General features: G+C 43.4%; 1 protein-coding gene across 2 annotated transcripts in view; it reads left to right on the top strand.

The window, feature by feature from the left end:
• The window catches only part of CYP7B1 (cytochrome P450 family 7 subfamily B member 1), a 263,377-nt gene that overhangs the window by 193,930 nt on the left and 49,465 nt on the right, over nucleotides 1–19,982 (top strand). Inside the window, exons 3-4 of one of the 2 annotated variants that reach the window (XM_068234794.1) lie at nucleotides 10,160–10,756; nucleotides 11,222–11,428. In XM_068234794.1, the coding sequence (XP_068090895.1) occupies nucleotides 10,160–10,756; nucleotides 11,222–11,428 (804 nt within the window). The remainder of the gene's footprint in view (nucleotides 1–10,159; nucleotides 10,757–11,221; nucleotides 11,429–19,982) is intronic. The other variant, XM_068234795.1, reaches the window with a different exon arrangement.

Here is a 19,982-nt window from a genome sequence, read left to right as displayed (position 1 = left end):
TGTGTGACAGACGATTTTGGATGAATTGCACACACACCAACCAATAGACTCCAATAAAGAGACACCGTCATCGGATGATTGTTCCTGCCTTTCTGGGGTGAAGCGGGTGGGTTCAGACACTGTGCGATCTGAAATGAATGAGGGTGCTACTGTTGTTGACACCAGTGTGAATTCTGAAAGATTCTTTCCCATGGCAGCTGCTTGTGTGGAGTTTGAATCTGTGCGATTTAATGCCTGTTTCTCAGGTGTTCCTGCAGATTGTGATCGGCATGAATGTGTCAGTTTTGTCAAAGATATGTGGGATCCCTTGTCATTTAAAAACAGATCTTTTTCTCCCAGTAATTCTTTAAGATCTTCCATCTATGATCCTGCTATGGGGAAAATTTCTAAACTATGCAACCTCAAGAGTAATGTTAATGTGACTAATAAAGTTCCTCATGTTGTCGCAACTTCTTCTGCAAATAAATTTATGTCTCGCTCTGTTCACACCTGTAAAGGCATGTTGCCAGATGACAGTTGTTCCAGTGTCTCTGTCCTGAACACTTTGCAGTCTGGTCCACAGATTGTGGAGGCTGGCGCTTTGGAAGCGTCAGTTTCACAACCTAAAGCGATTTTGGATTCGCAAATTTTGCGTTTTGACTCCTTGGATTCGACATTGTTAGCCGAGTCTAAGGGTGAGACAGCGCTTTGGTTTGGCGAATCTGATACTGAGTGATCTTTGCTCTTTCCAGAGAATGTTTCTGTGAGCCTACCCTGTACCATGAATGAAACTATGATGTCCACTCGCACTGACATTTGTGAGCCCCTTTCTTGCTCTGAAGAAAGTGCTGACTTTCCACCCTGTACTCGGGATGAGTCAATGTTTCCTTGCATAAAATCTCCTGCAGGGAGCCCAGAGGCTCATCTAGGTATTACAACTAGTCGCATCTGTTTTTCTGCCATTTCAGAATTGCAGTCTGGTTTGTCTGCTATGAAGGATTCTGCCTGCAGTGAAACTAGACTCAGGAAGTCAGTGTTGGTTTCACTAGATATTCCTGTGCATCCTGTTCTTGAAGATGAAATTCAGTTCCAGCGTATGGTAAAACCATCCCTGGGACATCTGCCCTGTCCGCAGAAGGTATTTGATGTTCGGCCCTGTAACATGGATAGTTCAGAATCCTTGATTGCTTTGTCAGAAAACTTGGGAAATGATGCTCCTGGAGTTTTGTTTGATGATCTGGAGGTCTCCAAGTTCCTCCCAAAGGGTGCAGAACTTTTAGGAGATGCCTCCTGCCCCGCAGGGCCGTCTGAGGTATTGCCCACTTCAGTAGGCATTGCTGCTATACTGACTACTTTTGCAGCTCTTGTGGAGCTTCAGTCATGCGTAGTCAATGATGAGTTCTGGTTGGATTCAATTACAGTCACAGAGACTTCTAAGTCTAAGTCCAAGTCTTCTTTTGAAAGACCAGTACTTGTGACCACTACTCGTGATGATTCTTTGTCCGGTCCTGGGTTTGGTCTTGTTGTGACGGACTCTGGGGTTGGCAGTTCCTCGACGTGTCCTGAGGTTTCTCTTGTGGTAGTGTACCCCGATGCGCTCTGTGAGCCAGAATGCCCAAGTGAGTCTCGGTTACCAGCATGCTCAGATGCTTCCTCGGTGGAGACATGTTCTGATATTGCCTGCCTGCCTGCATGCCCAGAAGTGGTCCCTGAAAGCCCTGATCTTGATGGTTGTCCTGGTAATCCTGAATCCGGAATTGTCATAGGTTCCATAGGGGTTCTTGATAGTTCTCCATGTGAGCCTGGTGAGCGTTCTGGCCTCTTGGGATCTCTGTGGAGCTTCAAAGTGTTCTGGGAGATTCTGGGAGAAATATTTCTTGGTACCTTGGATGGGATCAACAGTGGCTTCTCTGTGGAAAGGGACATTTCGAATAGGTATTGTGGCAGGTTTGGTATTTTTGGACGGTCCCTAGAAGGTGGTGGGTATTGCTCGGAGAGTGTTGATGGGTTCTTCTCTGGCATTCACAGTTCTGATGGGTGTTACGCTGAGGCTTGTAGTACTGGTGGGCATGTTTCGGTGGCTACTGTAATGATCTGCACAGGCAGACAGCTTTTTGACCATTATTTTTTAGGTCTCAGTGCTGCAGGTCTCTGGAAAAGAGACCTGTCTTCACTCTGTGAGTTTCAGAGCTGCTGTTCTGGTGAGGAATTTGCATCCACTTGTCATGCAAATTGCTTAGCTGCTTCCTCTGATGGCTTGCAGTATAAATACCATTTGCTCCTAGAATTCCCTGCTGGTCATGAAGGTTTGTTCCTGCTAACTTTCCTGGAGTTTCAGCCCCTCTGATGATTGTTGGCGAAGATTCTAGTGTAGTTAATTATTGGGGAGTGCATCTTGCACTCTCTATAGTGCAGTCAGGCTTTGTGTTATTTGTACTGATTATTCCTGTGCTGTTTTTGTCCCCTGCGATTGTACTGTCACCTGTGGCGGTTGGCAGTAAATCGTTTGGTTCCGTTTCTAGATCGCATTCGCCCTGGTGGTAGTGGCGGTGGATCTCCTTTGTCTGTCTTGGAGTATAACCTTAGCTACGGTTGCTACTGGTTACTCCTTTAGTCTGTCTTGTCCAGCACGAACGCTTGCGGTTGTCTGGTGGGAGGCAACCGATTAGCAAGCGTTCACGTTATTTGTCTGTCGTCTTTGTTAGGTTCATTTGTTAGTCAGGGTTGGCGTGTTTTGTCTCTGTTGCGCTTCTCGTGCGGAGACCGCACCATTGACTTGTTTTGTCGCTGTCGCGCTTCTCGTGCGGCGACCGCGTTTAGCTAGTGCGTTTGTTATTTTCCTTGGCGTTCTGATGGTTATGGTTTGCTGTGTCTTTCTTACTACATCTATGCTCTGTCTTAACTCAGTCTTGTGTCGCTATTAGCAATCGCCATTCATGCGATTGCTTTCCCACTTGGTCTTCGGTGGTGTGTGTTCACCGTCGCCGGGTGGCGACTAGATTGGTGGACATACATACATTCTGTCTCTGTGCTAACTCTCTCTCACCAGGGGTTATCTTGCCCTGTATTGCTTCCCCTCGTACAATTCCTAACTGGCATCTGTGGCAGTGCAGAGGGTTTATTCCTCTGCACTCCACAGCTCCATCTGCCGGTGGGAATTCCCCTCTACAGGTGCATTGCACCAAAGCTGGGTTCTGTTATTCAGACGTTTGTGGAGGATTTCCGCAGTACCACGGAGATAATTCCACAATCGTTACAGGAGGGTATTGGTTGTCATGCGAGTGCTGAATGTAGATGCTGGGTGTCATGTGGGTTCTGGCTATGGGTGGGTATCGATTATCATGCGGGTGTTGATTGCTGGTACTCAGTGCCATGTGAGACTCTCAGACTGAATCAGACTCAAGATTACTGGGTGATTTTAGACAAAGCAGGTGAACATTTTATGATGAAAGATTAACTTTCTTAAGATCATTTGATAAACCAGAAAATAGAAATAATTTATTTGCAGACCAAATACCGGTAAATGAATAAATGATGTTTCTACTGAAACAGGCACCTTCCCTTCCTTCTTAAATGTACATGAATGTGCATACTTGATAATTATTTAGCATAAATCATTTGTATTCAGGTGACACCCAGATTAAGGCCCCGTTTACACTTAATCAGTTGCTCTCAGTTATAACTGAAAGAACAACTGATTTTCAAAGTAAGTCCCAGGTTTTCCTATGGCTCCTTTTACACTTAACGCGTTTTAACTGAAATATTTTTCACAATGGACTGGCGCTGCTATGGAGAAGAAAAAAAACACGTACCAACTGATTAAGTGTAAACGGGCCTTACCTATCCATTTAGCAGTCCTTTACTTTACTGCTTATTCTCATAACAACTCTCATATCTGCCACTTCAAGTTGCATAACATCCGAGCTCAAGACACCATTAAACTCCCTGTGCATGTTGTCACAATCCCTTCTCAATTACTGCAATATCCTCTTTTCCACTAATGAACCCTTGTCTCCTCACTCCACCATGACTTTCACATATATATGTATTTAATACAACTGATCCACTACTCCTCTCAACAAATTTCTTTGGCTCTTATTCATAATACAGCTACCATGCTCCGCCTGTAAATCTCTTCACGGTTCCTGTCCCATCTATATTTCTGATCACATAAATATAAACTTCTATTTACTAATGTTATTCTCACTCAAGTCCTCTTCCCATTTAAAGAGACACTTAAGCCAGAAAAAAAAATTAGTTTTACTCACCTGGGGCTTCTACCAGCCCCCTGCAGCAGTCCTGTGCCCTCGCAGCCACTCACTAATCCTCTGGTCCCCTGCTGCCAGCTAGTTTAGTCTTTGCCGACAGGCCCGTCAGGACTGGCCACGCGTAGCTTTTTCCGCATTCCCGACTGTAATTAGGCCGCAATGCGTACAAAAATACGCGTTGTCGCATATCTATGCGTGCGTAATGCGGCAACGCGTATTTTTGTACAGTAATTACAGTCGGGAATGCGGAAAAAGCTACGCGTGGCCAGTCCTGACGGGCCTGTCGGCAAAAACGAAACTAGCTGGCAGCGGGGGACCAGAGGATTAGTGAGTGGCTGCGAGGGCACAGGACTCCTGCAGGGAGCTGGTAGAAGCCCCAGGTGAGTAAAACTCATTTTTTTTTCTGACTTAAGGTTCACTTTAAGACTTAAAAATTCCTTATCTGCTCTGTTTTTCTATAAGCCCCTCCCTCAGTTTATTAGATTTTCTCCATGTTTTCCATATTCTCCAAAAACCAATTTCTTCAAGACTGTCTATTCATCTTTGTTTCTATGTGTACCCTTTTTAGGTAAACACAGTTCCATGCTGGTAGGGTTCACACTTGTACCGTGCGGGCAAATCGCATGTCATTTTCCTGCAAACTATGCATGTTTTTCTCCATGACACTGACAAAATATCTTATGATTTTGAAAGCGGTAACACATGCGATGTGCATAAAAATGTTGCACTGCCTTAAGTATCTTCAAATATGCATGAATTGCATTAAATGTGAACAAGCATTGACTTACATGAGTTCAACTGTCACATCTAATGCAAATTCATATGCGATCCCTGCAAGTGTGAACTCTCCCTTGATCTAGTTAGTGTAGCTACTACTCCCCTCACCCCTTAGACTCTTTAGGTAGCAGTACACGATTCAAATAAAATGTATTCTTTTTACAGTTTTCTGTTAAAATGATTGATCATATAGAAAAACATTTAAAACATGTGTTTTTATTGAAAAGAAAAACAATTGAATTATCTAAACTTGTCAATAAATATCTGATTGGAAAATCAGATAACTGAATGTTATATTTGATCTTTTTATTTTGTTTTTTGAAAAATTGATCATAAGCGTAAGGCAGATTGGTTTAATTTCAAAGTATTTGATCACTCAGAAAAGTCAATCATATTACGCTGGTTGAAAAACAAAACAAAAACTAATTGTGTATGGCCGCCTAAACAAACATACGGTCATTAAGTTACATTTGTTATGTTACGGTAATTAAAATAGATAGGTAATATAATCTCTTACCCACTAATACTTGATTTAAAAGAACAGGCAAATGTTTGATTTCATGAGGGCAGCCATCTTTTTGGTTGAAAGGAGGTGACAGGGAGCATGAGACACAGTTCCAACTGTCCTGTGTGCTGATCACCCCTCCCAGTTGCTAGGCAACGTGAATAACAACATAGGAAATCCCATCATGCTTTACACAGCATCAGGGGAAAAATGCCTGGGCAGTTTTCTTTGATGGGCGGAGCTTAGCTTTTGTGCAGCTAAAAATAAGGCTTAGGTAAGAAAAACAAAGTTCTGATGCTGTGAAACTATTAAAGAAACACCAAGCCTTTTCAGTGCTGCTGAGTAGATTTTTAGTCTGGAGGTTCACTTTAAAGACAAACTTTAGTGAAAATAACAGTGGAAAAAATTGCTTATTGCTTACAATATTCATTTATAGATTATTTAGTCAGTTCCTCTCTGATTACATTCTGAAATGTATCACTGGTGGTGACTGCTTTAGTTCTGCCAGGCATTCTGTGCAGAATGTTCGTTTCTGAGAGTTCTATGCACAGTGGGAGAAACGGCTTGCTGGGCAGTTGGAAAAAGTTGTTATTGTTAAGTTGCTATCCCACAATGCAGCAAGGTTCACAGACAGAAAACTGTCAGCACCATGGTCATGACATCACAGTGTGGGAGGGGTTTTGCCACAATATCAGCTGTACAGACCCCCCTGATGAGCTATTTGAGAGAAGGTAAAGATTTCTCATTGGGAAAGGGGTATCGGCTACTGATTAGGATGAAATTCAATCCTGGGTTAAAGTCCCTCTTTAAACAATGTGAATGCAATGGAGGATTAATCAAAACTATATACCCTAGTGCCTCTATCAATAGATCCAGAGTGGGATTGGACCTGGGTCCAATATATGTGGCTAAAATATTTTGTGCTCATATACATAATTCCACCAAAGTGCTAGTATGAAATAATATGCTCATAGAATAGTTGTACTATGAGCATTGACTGGTAATGGGATGGGTAAATGATGAGACAACATATAAATACTGTCACCTATGTATAAAATGATTTGGCCTACCTTATAGAGTTGTCTCGAACTTCCAATTTTAGGTTCGCGAACCTCGAAAGCAAACATGCGAAAAAAGTTTGCGAACATATAAACTTTTTGAACTGCCATAGACTTCAATGGGCAGGCGAACTTTCAAAACTACAAACACTAATTGTGGCCACAAAAGTGGTGGAAAAGATGTTTCAAGGGGTCTAACACCTGTAGGGGGGCATGGCGGAGTGGGATACATGCCAAAAGTCCCGGGAAAAATCTGGATTTGACGCAGAGCAGGGTTAAGGCCTCTGCCTCTTGTTTTGTCCATATTAGGGAGGATGAAGTGAAAGCTATGCACTGACTTGACTAATACGATGTGCGGTTACACAGGTGCAGTGAAAATGTTGCAGTGACTGCTGGTACAACAATGTGCGGTCCCGCAGGTGCAGTGAAAAGGTGACTGCTGGTACAACAATGTGCGGTCACACAGGTGCAGTGAAAAGGTGACTGCTGGTATAACAATGTGCGGTTACACAGATGCAGTGAAAAGGAGACTGCTGGTACTACAATGTGCTGTTACACAGGTGCAGTGAAAGGTATGCACGGACTGGTATTAGAAATGTGCAGCTGTCACACACACAGGTACAGTGAACAGGTATGCAGTGACTGCCTGGTATATAAAACTGCGTACTGTTACACAGGTGCAGTGAAAGGTATGCAGGGAGTGGTATTACACATGTGCAGCTGTCACACACACAAGTACAGTGAACAGGTATGCAGTGACTGGTTTATAAAACTGTGTGCTGTTACACAGGTGCAGTGTAAGGTATGCACAGACTGGTGTTACAAATGTGCAGCTGTCACACACACATGTACAGTGAACAGGTATGCAGTGACTGGTATATAAAACTGCGTGTTGTCACACAGGTGCAGTGAAAGGTATGCATGGACTGTGCTGGGCCTGGCACAGTATAGCAATTAGCAAGGGCCAGCTGCGACACACGGGGCTGTAATATGCAGTGACAATGGCACAAATGTGCAGTCACACACATATGCAGTGAAAGGTACCGACTGCTTGTATAATATGTGCAGTCACACACACAGGTGCAGTGAAAGGTATACACTGAATGTGCTGGGTCTGGCACAGTATAGCAATTAGCAAGCACCAGCTGCAACACACAGGGCTGTAATATGCAGTGTCAATGGCACAAATTTGCAGTCAAACACATATGCAGTGAAAAGTACTGACTGCTTTTATAATATGTGCAGTCACACACACAGGTGCAGTGAAAGGTATACACTGAATGTGCTGGGTCTAGCACAGTATAGCAATTAGCAAGGGCCAGCTGTGACACACAGGGCTGTAATATGCAGTGTCAATGGCAAAAAAAGCAGTCACCCACAGATGCAGTGAAAGGTACTGACTGCTTGTATAATATGCACAGTCACACACACACAGGTGCAGTGAAAAGGTAGGCACTGAATGTGTTGGGCCTGGCACAGTATAGCAATTAGCAAGGGCCAGCTGCGACACACGGGGCTGTATAATGCAGTGTCAGTGGCACAAAAAATAAATAAAAAACACTTCACAAGAACATTAGCTCTAAAAAGAGATCTTTTTTTGGTGCTTTCCAACAACAAATATCAGCTAGGAGCAAGCTACAAGAGCCTAACTAAGCTTTCCCTATCAGCAGGTTCCTCTCCCTTCTCTCACTACTGCAGCAACACAGAGTTAGATCATGGCCGACGCTGCTGCCTTATATAAGGATGGGGGGGGGGGGGCCTCCAGGAGGGAGTGCAGCCTGATTGGCTGCCATTTGACTGTGATGTAGAGGGTCAAAGTTTAGCCTAATGATGTAGTAGAGGGGCGGGTCGAACTCGCCAGAAAGTTCTCGTTTCGAACCAGTGATGTTCGCGCGAATAAGTTCGCGGCCGAACCGTTCCGGACAACTCTACTACCTTGTAGCATTGCCCAGGCTTATTTAAACGCTCCACACACATCCCACAATACATCTTGGCTCCTAGAGAAGTGGTCACATCACATGTGGCACAGCCTCCTCTTCCCCTTATCTGTGCATGCAGCAATTAAATCATGGCTGTCCAACTTGGGTATGTGTATTCCTCATCACTCACACTTTGTAAGTATATGTTTTCTCATTATTTTACTCTTGGCTAGTACAACTGTTTTATGAGTATGTTATTTGCACTAGTGGTTGTATTAACTGGGAATCTTTTAAAATATATGAGTGGCCAGCCTTAAAGAGTGTACAAGTAAGGGAGAAAACTGGCACATCCAAGATAGTTCTTTATTTATTTTGTATAAAAAGGCTCCTGATAAGGCTCCTATTGGAGAAGCTTGGGAAAAGCCTCCACTAAATACTCACAGATGTAATGTGTATCAGGTTGGCGGCAGAAGCAGGCTGCTTCTGCCTCCAGCCTGATACACATCAAGTCTGTGAATGCTTAGAGGGATCTTCTCCCGAGCTTCTCCAATGGGAGCCTTTTCATTGTGTCAGACAGATTGTTGCCTATGAGCAAACCTTGCCTTGATAAAGGGGCCCTAAGTGATTCCAAAACGTTGGCTGTTTTTATACAAAATGAATAAAGAATTATATTGGATGTGCCAGCTTTCTCCCTTACTTGATGTCATATAGGGGGCGTCATCCCTCTTTTAGAAATTGTAGCACTCCTCGATTTCATCATATGTGTGAGACAACACAAACTTACAGTTAAAGAGACAGTAAAAGAAAGGTGCCTCAGGTATTTTTTTTTAATTTGCTACTCAGCTAAATAAATTCTGTTGAATGTAGACAAGACAAATAACATTTATATCATGCTTTTCTCCTGGCGGACTCAAAGTGCCAGAGCTGCATCCACTAGGACACACTCTATAGGCAGTAGCAGTGTTAGGGAGACTTGCCTAAGGTCTCCTACTGAATAGGTGCTGGCTTACTGAAAAGGCAGAGCCGAGATTTGAACCCTGGCCTCCTGTGTCAGAGGCAGCGCCCTTAACCATTACACCATCCAGCCACTGCACACAGGGCTGTATAATGCAGTGTTAGTGGCACAAAAAAAAAACACTTCACAAGAACATTAGCTCTGAAAAGAGCTCTTTTTTTGGTGCTTTTCAACAACAAATATCAGCTAGGAGCAAGCTACAAGAGCCTAACTAAGCTTTCCCTATCAGCAGGCTCCTCTCCCTTCTCTCACTACTGCAGCAACACATAGTGAGATCATGGCCGACGCTGCTGCCTTATATAAGGATGGGGGGGGGGGGGCTCCAGTAGGGAGTGCAGCCTTGTTAAAGAGGTACCTCCAGGCAGGCAGCTATTGCTGTGCTGTGCCATTCTAAAACTAGCAAGGCTACGACATCTGCTTGATCTGTTTCGATAACGTAAATAAAAACATCACAGTAAAGAAAACCATACACGTGATTACCCTAATCCCTTCAATGTGTCTGTTATCATGTAGTTTAAATCAGCAGCCTCCTGAATATAAATATAATAATTTGCCTTGTAATTGTTCCATGTATTTAGCACCGACAAAGACAATAATGTCAGGAACCTGACGCCAGTGATCTGTTTTCTCTCATGCAGGCAGATATATTACATTTATCATGGATCCAACCCAGTACCAGTATGTCATTAGACATGGCAAGAAGCTCGACTTCCACGAGTTCTCCAACGAAATGGCATCCAGGACATTCCACTACCCACGCCTGTCAGAAGCAAAGTTCCCACAGCTTCGGGACGGCATGAGCAAAATCTATAAACTCATGCAGGGTAAGCCTTTGGACACACTTACTGACAGCATGATGATGAATCTCCAACATGTATTCAAATGGAAATTCTCACAAGCAACAGATTGGAGAGCAGAAAAAATGTACCAGCTCTGCTGCTCTATCATGTTCGAAGCCAGTTTTATGACACTCTATGGAAGAGATCCTGTTGCAGATGGTCGTAAAGTTATTAGCGAAATGAGAGAAAAATTTACAAAGTTTGATGCCAAGTTCCCCTATCTTGTCATCAACATACCAATTGTGTTGCTAGGAGATACCAAGACTATCCGGGAAGAGCTGATAGCATTTTTCATGCCTCATAAGATGGATGCCAGGCGGGACCTGGCCGAGGTAATTCAGGCCCGGAAAGACATATTGGAACACTACGACGTGCTGCGTGATAACGACAAGGCAGGTAAGAAGCTTTTCAAATCATTCCTCTTTTTTTTCCTCTAGAATTAACACAAATAATTTACTGTAGACCTTTGAAATAAAAAATCAGAAGTGCGACCTTGAACATTTTATATGCTTATTTTAATTGGCTAATGATAAAATGTTTTACTCTCAAATAACCATTTATATTTTTTTATTTTTTTTTGCTGAGGTGGTAAAGCAAGATACTTAATAGTGATAATGAGAAAGAGATTATAACGACGCTGCCTATACTCCCCTTCCTACATCCTCTCCCCCCTCCTGTGGACATTATATTTTAAACTATTCTCATTAAGCAGAAAATTAGACTTCAGAAGCCTATTGGTCCTCATTAGCATTCACTGATCCTTGGCTGGGTCTGTGTCCTAACATCTTTTAATTAGCACACTGCAAATCTAATCAGTGTAATAAATGCTATTAATCTTCCTTTTCACTTATTTCCTCGCAGCACATCATTTTGCCTTCCTTTGGGCCTCTGTGGGGAACACAATTCCGGCTACATTCTGGGCCTTGTATTACCTGGTGAGCCACCCAGAAGCCCTTGCAGCAGTGCGTGACGAAATTGACCATTTGCTGCAGTCAACAGGTCAAAAAAAGGGGCCAGACTATGACATCCATATCACCAGAGAGCAGTTGGACAGCCTGGTTTTGCTGGGTAATTTATTTCTCTCTATTTTTTTTTAATCTGCATCAGTGTGGCAAAAACTGGGTTTTGTCACACGTTTCTGTTTACTGAGAAGGTGGAGGACACAGCTGCCAAATTGACGCGATAATACCCATTTACATCATTTATAAATTAGGTCGTTTGTATCTGCAGATCCGTAACTTGCATGTAAACATTACAGATAATCGTACAAAGCAAAAAAGGCTAAATATGAACTGAAAACTGTTGTCAGGAGTTAAAATATAAATCCGGCTATGGACCTGCTTGATTCTAAGCATCTGCTTGGGAATTATGCGGCCACTGAAAGGTTATTTAGGAAGCGTTAGGGATAAAGATGACTCATAAATAGCAGTAGTGAAAAAGCTGGCTCATAACAAAGAGGATGAACAAATAATTAGAGCAGCCAATCAGAAATAAGCTTACATTTGCCTCATCACACTTCAGAGCGACACGTTGCTCTTATGAATGCTGTGTGTCTGGGTTCAATGTTATTTTTAACGTCTCTGAAATTGTCTGTGTTATATGTTATTGTTTTACAGTTTTAGGTATATGATTGTGCCCAACCCATCCTCCCTCATTAAGCCTTGTACGCACATAGGAGGAATATCGCCTTGAAGGGAGCAGGCTGTACAGACCCATTGCTAGCCTTCAGGCTAGTGACCCATTCTGTGTCTATGCAGGTGAAGGAAGACTGACAGAGTGGTGCATGAGAAGCATGACAGAACGGGTGGGGTGAGTGAGGAGAACAGTGGTCTTGTCCAGCAGTTGGGAGAGTCGATCTGCCAGGCTGATCACTGGCTAAAGTGTTGTGGTCTGTTGAACTCACACTAGTGAGCTTCTTCTGCTGTGTATACAAGGCAGTGACAGGATTGGTGAACAACTTTCATTAAACGGACCCTGAGCAGTGGCTAAATCAAAGCATTCTTTAGACAACCGTGCATGTGCAGAAGGCTTACATGACCAGCGTGAGGGCGCGCACGTGGGCCGCATTACCTGAGCCACCAGCAGGAGAGAGGAATTAACCAGAAGGATGCTGGGGGGGGGAGGTGGGGGGAGGCTGAAGGAAGCTCCAGGTAAGTCCAAAATTATTTTTTTAGCCACTGCTTAGGGTCCCTTTAATAAACTTAAAGTGCGTACACACATCCAGTCTTGGTTGGACATTTTACCACTTCCATGTAGTATGGGAGTTTACCTACACAATCTGTTAAAAGTCTGTTAAACCTCAAACTACATGGAAGTGGTATAATTGGCTAATCAAGATTGGATGTGAGTACCAGGTGTAAGTATGGCTCTTAAGACTTGTTAGATGGCGAAATCACACTCTATTTACATTGTACAGCGCTGCGATCTACTGCAGCGCTGTATTGGGGACAGCCGTGTTACTCAGCTGTCCCCTAAAGAGGCTCAGGAGCAATCGGCTGTCATAGGCTCATGCCTATGACAGCCGATCACTGTCATTGGCCGGGGGAGGGAGGAAGGGCGAGGGGAAAAAAAATAAATAAAAAATAGGACATTTTATTTAAAAAATATAAAAATCAATAAAAAACAAATTAACATCGCAGGAGAGATAAGAGCCCTCCAACAGAAAGCTCTGTTGGTGGGCAGAAAAGGGGAGGGGGAGAATCACTTGTGTGCTGAGTTGTACGGCCCTACAGCATGCCCTTAAAGCTGCAGTGGCCTGAATTGTAAAAAATAGCCTGGTCACTAGGTGGAGGGCGAGGCCTACGGTCCTGATGTGGTTAAATACATTGCGGTAGATTTATCCTGATAGTTGCAAAGTAAAGGGGGGCAAGCAGTCAGATGAAAGCTGATTGGCTAACATTGGTATGTGTACTTTGGAACACATTATAAGTATTTTTAGTAGACTGATTGTTAGATTTGATCACATCAATCTTTCTGTCTTTCTAGAGCTCTAGCTCTTGAATTTAGGCTCTGTGTAAGAATGAAATAACTGTATAGTGTATTGTCTGACATCCTTCTTTACAATAGCTGATAATCAATTGGATGCAAATTTTTCCGACTTGCTTGCAAATTGCATGCAGTTTGAAAATGGGCCAAATGAAAACTTCCTTTGATTGGCCCAATTGGAAGCCACACACAATTTGCATTGAAGTTGAAAAAAAACTGTCATCTCCTTGATCAACCCTAATTCTTGGAAGCATGACATCAGGCAGCTGGTTCCCTCCTCAATACAACCAAGTCAGTACTAAGTGTTGATTCATATGGAAAAATGAAAACATTTTTAAGATTTTTTTTTAAGATTTAGCCTATGGCTGTAAAGTGATAAGCAATGGGAAATGAATGCAGCAAAAAGTTGCATAGATCTGAGAGTCCTTGACTTAAAGTGCCATATGCAGTTTGAGGTGATAAGAGACTTGCAGCATGTGAGTTGCTTGTCATCTGACATCATTCACAATTACACAGGAAATTCAATTTTTGGCTTTACCAGAGTGATGTCTAAGTGAGAAAAGCCTCACTCAGGCAAGTAACAGCCATTTGTCTGAACATTGCTCATTGCTGTTAAGTGTTGGGGAGTGAAGGTTTGCACTTTGGAGCTGTCTATCAGCACCATGGCACCGCTAAAGTTGCTCAGATGGGATCCGCTGCACCAATTACACTTGCCGCTACCTGGTTGGGTGAACACCCCTGACATCGGCTGCTCCTTCGTCCGGCATACCGATGCCCTACATCTGTAAATACATGCCAGGCTGCTCTGGCACCATTGCTTCTCGCCACATCTGTGCCGACCCTCTGGGACATCAGAGACAACTGCTGTCTGACGCTCCTTCCTGTAATACTGAAAGCAGGAGCCTCATTTTCATTGGTTCACTTAGTGAAGGAGGCTCCCAGAAACCAATAGGAGCCGGTATCAGATGAGTGATAGGGAGTTTTCAGTGTCTATGGATAAAAGTATTAGAGGCAATGGATGAGCAAGACAGCCAGTCTGCATTGTTTTAAAGGAAATAAATATGTCAGCACGCATAGGTCGTTTACCTTGGGTTCCCTTTAATGTGTCATTGTGTATGTCATTAGTTGTGCTACCTGTCCACCAGCAATCTTATATCTTATCTGAACCCCATTGCCTCTGGGTGCTTCAGTTTCCTCCCATAATACAAAAACATACTGGTACAGTAAATGTTTCCCAGTGTTACCCCAGAATGATGTAGGCAGGTTACATTGTAAACCTATTAGTGCAATGTACTTTGTAAAGTATGACAAAAATATGTTGGCATAGTACTAATCTATAAAATAGAAAAATATAGTATTGTGGCTAGGTCAGCAGGAAATCCTAATTAGCCTCTGTCAGAAACCTCAGCTAACCCCCACTTGGGCTTATTGGTCTATATCAGTGGTATGGTAAGAAGTTAGCAGCTCTGTCAGTCAGATCTCCTCCCCCTCACACTCCATAGCTCGTGTGACTGCAAGGAAGGCAATGCAATGGTTGTCTGAAAATAAGGAGTTTTCCTTCCCGCAAGCCACTACAGCTCAGGGAAAAGCCTATCTCAAATCTCAGATGACACCTATCAGGGATCAGTGAAGGATGATGTGAAAAAAAGGTTTTCTTTATGGTTATTATGTTTTGGATTCCCCTCTGCTTTTCATTGGACTTTCATCTTTATCTAAAAGTTAAATGTCAGCGTAAAAAGTTAATTTTCAAATGCCATTCTGCAAAGTTCTGTGTTTCAAAAAGCAAGAATCCAACACTGCAGTGCTATTGGAGTGGTTTAATTGGTAGTGGCACAAATGTAAATACATACAAGCATTAATACTAATGGGCGTAGTCCAAAAAGAAAATAAACTAGATACTTACCTAAGGAGAGGGAAGGCTCTGGTTCCAATAGAGCCTTCCCTCTCCTCTCTCGGTGCCCTAGTTGCAGTGGCAGCTCCTGCATTTAAATCCCCCACCGTGGAGGACTTTGGAAGTCTTCGGGAGCTGGGTACGCCTGAAGACAGGCAGCTCCATACTGCGCACGCGTGAGTGTATGAGAGAGAGCGCTCTAGCATGCAGTGTGGAGCAGCCCATCATCGTGAGCACTCAGGCTCCCGAAGACTTTCCGAAGCCTCCTTTGGTGGCTGAACGAGCAGTATTTGACCAAATTGGTCAATCCTGCTACCGGGAGCCAGTGCTGGAACAGGGACAGAGAGAAGAGCAGGAAGGCTGTATAGGGCCCAGAGCCTTCCCTCTCCTCAGGTAAGTATGTGGCTTATTTTTTTCTACGATTCCCATTAACTTTAAACTGAGACAAGCAGATCATTTGTCCTAACAGTAGGGTGATGTAGATGGCAGTGGGGGTATCAGGGAAATGGGGCACATGTGGCTTTTGGGTAAATTGGGCACTGCCATAGTTTTTGATTGAAAATATTGGCAAGCCGGAGCCTAAAGTGAAGTTCGGGTGCCAGGCGACTCCAGATAACTGTCTTTTTTTGAGTTTTTCTCTGTTTTTAAAAGGGGAAAATTGGACACCAGATGGCACTCTGCAATTATTGTTTTTTTTTTTTTTTTTTGGGGGGGGGGGGGGGGGGGGGGGTTATGCACAACTAGGGGGGGGGGGGGTTAGGGTTAGGCACCACCAAGGTGGGGAAGGGGGGTCTTATGGTTAGACACTTCCAGGGGGTCTTAGGGATAGGCAGCACCAGGGGGGGTCTTAGGTTTAGGTACCACCGTGGTGGTTAGACACCAAAAGGGGGTCTTAGGCACCACGAGGGGGGGGGGGGGGGTTGAGGGTTAGGCATAGGTAGTAGAGGGTTAGGTTTAGCTATAGTAAAATATCGGTAACAATTGCCAATATTTTACTAACCAAAATTAACACTTTTAATAGTAGAGTATTGGAAAATGTATCAATATTCTATTATCGGCACTGTTCCTGCGCCCGATTTTCCATGGCGCCCAGCACCCACTATCAATTAAACCACTGTAATTGCACTGCAGTGCCGTATTCTTGCTCCTCCTTTTTGCAATTTAATGTTTGTTTACCTGAGCATGCGGCGCAATAGAGGGTGAGGTGGGCCGCTCATCCATCCCAAGGGATTGGCCCTGATGTTATTTTTGCGCGGAGAGCTGGTAGTGCCAACCAACTTCTTTGCTGAACGTTCTGTGTTTGACCAGCTTTTTCCTTTTTAGTTATTTCCTCATCTACCCAATCACCACACCTCCTTTCTAGCCATTTAAATTTGCATCTCATCTTACCTCGTTAAGCCTTATTATTAGACCTGAAATATAGGATGAAACATCTCTAATTCTGTTTAATAAAATAAAATTCAAGATGACACATATTAGCTTCCATTCATGTGCATAAAGCCATGCTGCTTACACACTGTATGTTAATTATGTCTGAGGTTTGATTTCATTGGCAGTTCAGACAGCATCTACAGCTACGGAATGAGAAAAAAAGGAAAGAAAATGGTTGAGTGGTGCAGCCTGTGATTAGGACTGTCTAGAAAAAAAAGAAAGCTGATTATAAGGAAAGTCAATAGTGCACATTATCTTACTAATATTATAAATGTGAAAGTTTGGATGTTTGTTACTCAATCACGCAACAACGGCGAAATGGATTTGAATGAAATTTGGCACACACATAGTACAGTACCTGGAATAACATATCGGATACTTTGTATCCCCATAACCAAAAAGTAGGTGGAGACTAATACAAATTTCACTGTGAAAATGTAAACTGCAGCCATTCTTACACTGTTAATGGTAGGGTTCTCAAACTTTGCACAGTTGGTCACTGGGTGACTGGGATTAATATTCAGAAAAGTCGGTGGAGCCACAGCCAATCAGATTTGTTTCATTTCAGTAAAAATTATTGATGCCAAAGAGCGCAAAGCTCACAAACTAGGTCACTGAGTAATTGAGTAATTGTGTGCTAGGGTTAGAAAAAGTGGGTGGAGCCAACACCAGCCAAATACATACCCGGGCCATCAGCTAGTGTATTTATATATCGTTACTTCCGACCTCTTCCACTCTTTACAACAACAACAACAACAAATAACATTTGTAGAGCGCTTTTCTCCCATAGGACTCAAAGCGCATAAGCATGGCTCAGACCATCGTGGTACAGAGGAAGAATTTTATAAGTCTGGAAATGCCAGGCTAAACAGGTGGCTTTTCAGTCTGGATTTGAATAGCTCCAGGGATGATGCTGTCTTTACTGGGTGTGGCAGGGAGTTCCAATGAGTAGGGGCAGCATGACAGAAGGCTCTATCTCCAGATTTTTTTGAGGTGCACTCTGGGAGTGACCAAGTTTATAGAACTTGCTGATCTGAGGTTGTGAGAGGTGTGGTGCAGCTTCAGCAAGTCCTTCATGTATCCAGGGCCCAGATTGTGCAGGGATTTGAATGTCAGCAGTCCAATCTTGAAGAGTATTCTCCATTCTACTGGTAGGTCACATAGAACTGTTACATTGGTCCCTGACCCCAAGCAAGCCCAAAATCTTTGTCATCAGCTGCATAATGAAGCCTGGTACACACTTTCAACTTTGATTGGCCAATCACTGACCAATTTTACCACCTCCATGTAGTATGAGAATTCACCTATACCAGTGATGGATAACCTTGGCACTCCAGCTGTGGTAGAACTATAAGTCCCATGAGGCATTGCAATACTCAAAGCATAACTCGGGGAGGTAGAGGCATGATGGGATTTGTAGTTTTGTCACAGCTGGAGTGCCAAGTTTAGCCATCACTGACCTATGCAATCTGCTCATAGTATTCAATGGACCTGATCCAACTCACTTTTTCTCCTACGTTTCTCCTAGGAGATCATTTTTCATCTCTGTTTAAAGGGCAACTGAAGTAAGAGGTAAATGGAGGCTGGCATATTTATTTCCTTTCAAACAATACCAGTTGCATGGCAGTGCTCCTGGTCTATTTGGCTGTAGTAGTGACTGAATCACACCTGAAACAAGCATGCAGATAATCTTGTCAGATCTGACAATAAGGTCAGAAACAGCTGATCTGCTGCATGTTTGTTCAAGGTATATGGCTAAAAGTATTAGAGGCAGAGGATCAGTAGGGCAGCCAGGCAACTGGCATTGCTTAAAAGGAAATACATATGGCAGCCTTGATATCCCTCTCATTTCAGCTGTCCTTAAAAATAACTTTTCAGCCCTCTGCATTTCAAAAAGAACCAAAGATTAGGTGAACAAATGCTGTCAAACTTATTCTGAGTATTGTCTTGTTTGCTGGTGGCTTAAAATGCATGTTATTAATACAATGGGAAAATATTACCTAGAAGAAAAAGGTAATTGGATTAAGCCCAATATCTGTTGGCCCTACTGCTGCATGAAAGTGGTAAAATTGGTCAGTAATTGGCCAATCATAATTTGTGTACCAGGTTGTACCTTTAGGTCTGTTTTATAGAATTTGACAAAAAATACCCATGAGTAAGATTTTGCAAACTGCAAGGAGTTTGAGATTATTTTTATTTAAATGCACTTACACTTAAAGCAGGTATGTCAAACCGGTCCTACGAGGGCCGAGGTCCTCACACATTTTTGACACAGCTCAAATTAATTGATCGGTCTGAATCAGGAAAGGTGTGGTCTATCAGGTAGAACACATTCCTCCTTCTCAGTGCATCCTAAACACTGGCATGGATCTGGCCCTCCAGGCCTGGAGTTCGACACATGTGACTTAAAGGGATTGTCCAAGGTGTTTAAAAATCAAAAATCTACTTACCTGAGGCTTCCTCCAGCCCCTGGCAGCTGTCCTGTGCCCTCGTCGCAGCTCCCCTCCCCGCTTGTGGCCCGGGGTCCCCTCTGGTGCAAGATGTCTACTGCGCTCCAGTGTGCGGCTCTCACAGTTGCACTGACATAATCAGCAGAACTACTGCGTCTGCGCAGTACAGTCCGGATGATGTCAGTGTGACTCCATGAGCCTCACGCTGGAGCGCAGTAGACATCTTGCACCAGAGGGACCGCGGGCCACAAGCGGGGAGGGGAGCTGCGACGAGGGCACAGGACAGCTGCCAGGGGCTGGAGGAAGCCCAGGTAAGTAGATTTTTGATTTTTAAGCACCTCGGACCTTCCCTTAAATAAAGCCATTATTCTGTTGAACCAGTTATTATAACACAGGAACTAGTAAAAAAGAAAGCAAATGCTTCAAGTGTTATGTTACTTGGTAAATGGGATTGTCTCGTGAGTCATCAGAGGCTAATGGCAGGCAGAACCAATGCTAAGTACCAATTTGTGAAGATGGGGCGTGGAGGGGGACAAGCCAAGGATTAGGAGAGGCAGCAGACTGTATGTGGTCAGGTAATAAGCCAAGGTCAGGACAGGATGAGATAAAAAAAGAAACCAAGGTCATTCACAGGAAATGGACCAGTATATGCTTAGCAGCAACTTGTATCTGAGAATAGGAAGCTGAACAAACACTTATATTAGGCCTTTTCACATGGGAGACTGAGGATGGTGAATTCACAACTCAAACTTGACATGATGCTTTCTTGCCACTGGGTAACCCCACTGTGTGTCAAATGCTAACACACATATGGTTGCAAGCACTGTCATACAGGTGTATTAAATTGTAGCTGAAAGGCATTTGT

Source organism: Hyperolius riggenbachi, chromosome 5 (genome assembly GCF_040937935.1).
Source record: "Hyperolius riggenbachi isolate aHypRig1 chromosome 5, aHypRig1.pri, whole genome shotgun sequence".
NCBI lineage: Eukaryota > Metazoa > Chordata > Amphibia > Anura > Hyperoliidae > Hyperolius > Hyperolius riggenbachi.
Note: the sequence above shows the minus strand (reverse complement) of the source record. Positions and strands in the feature narration are given on the sequence as shown.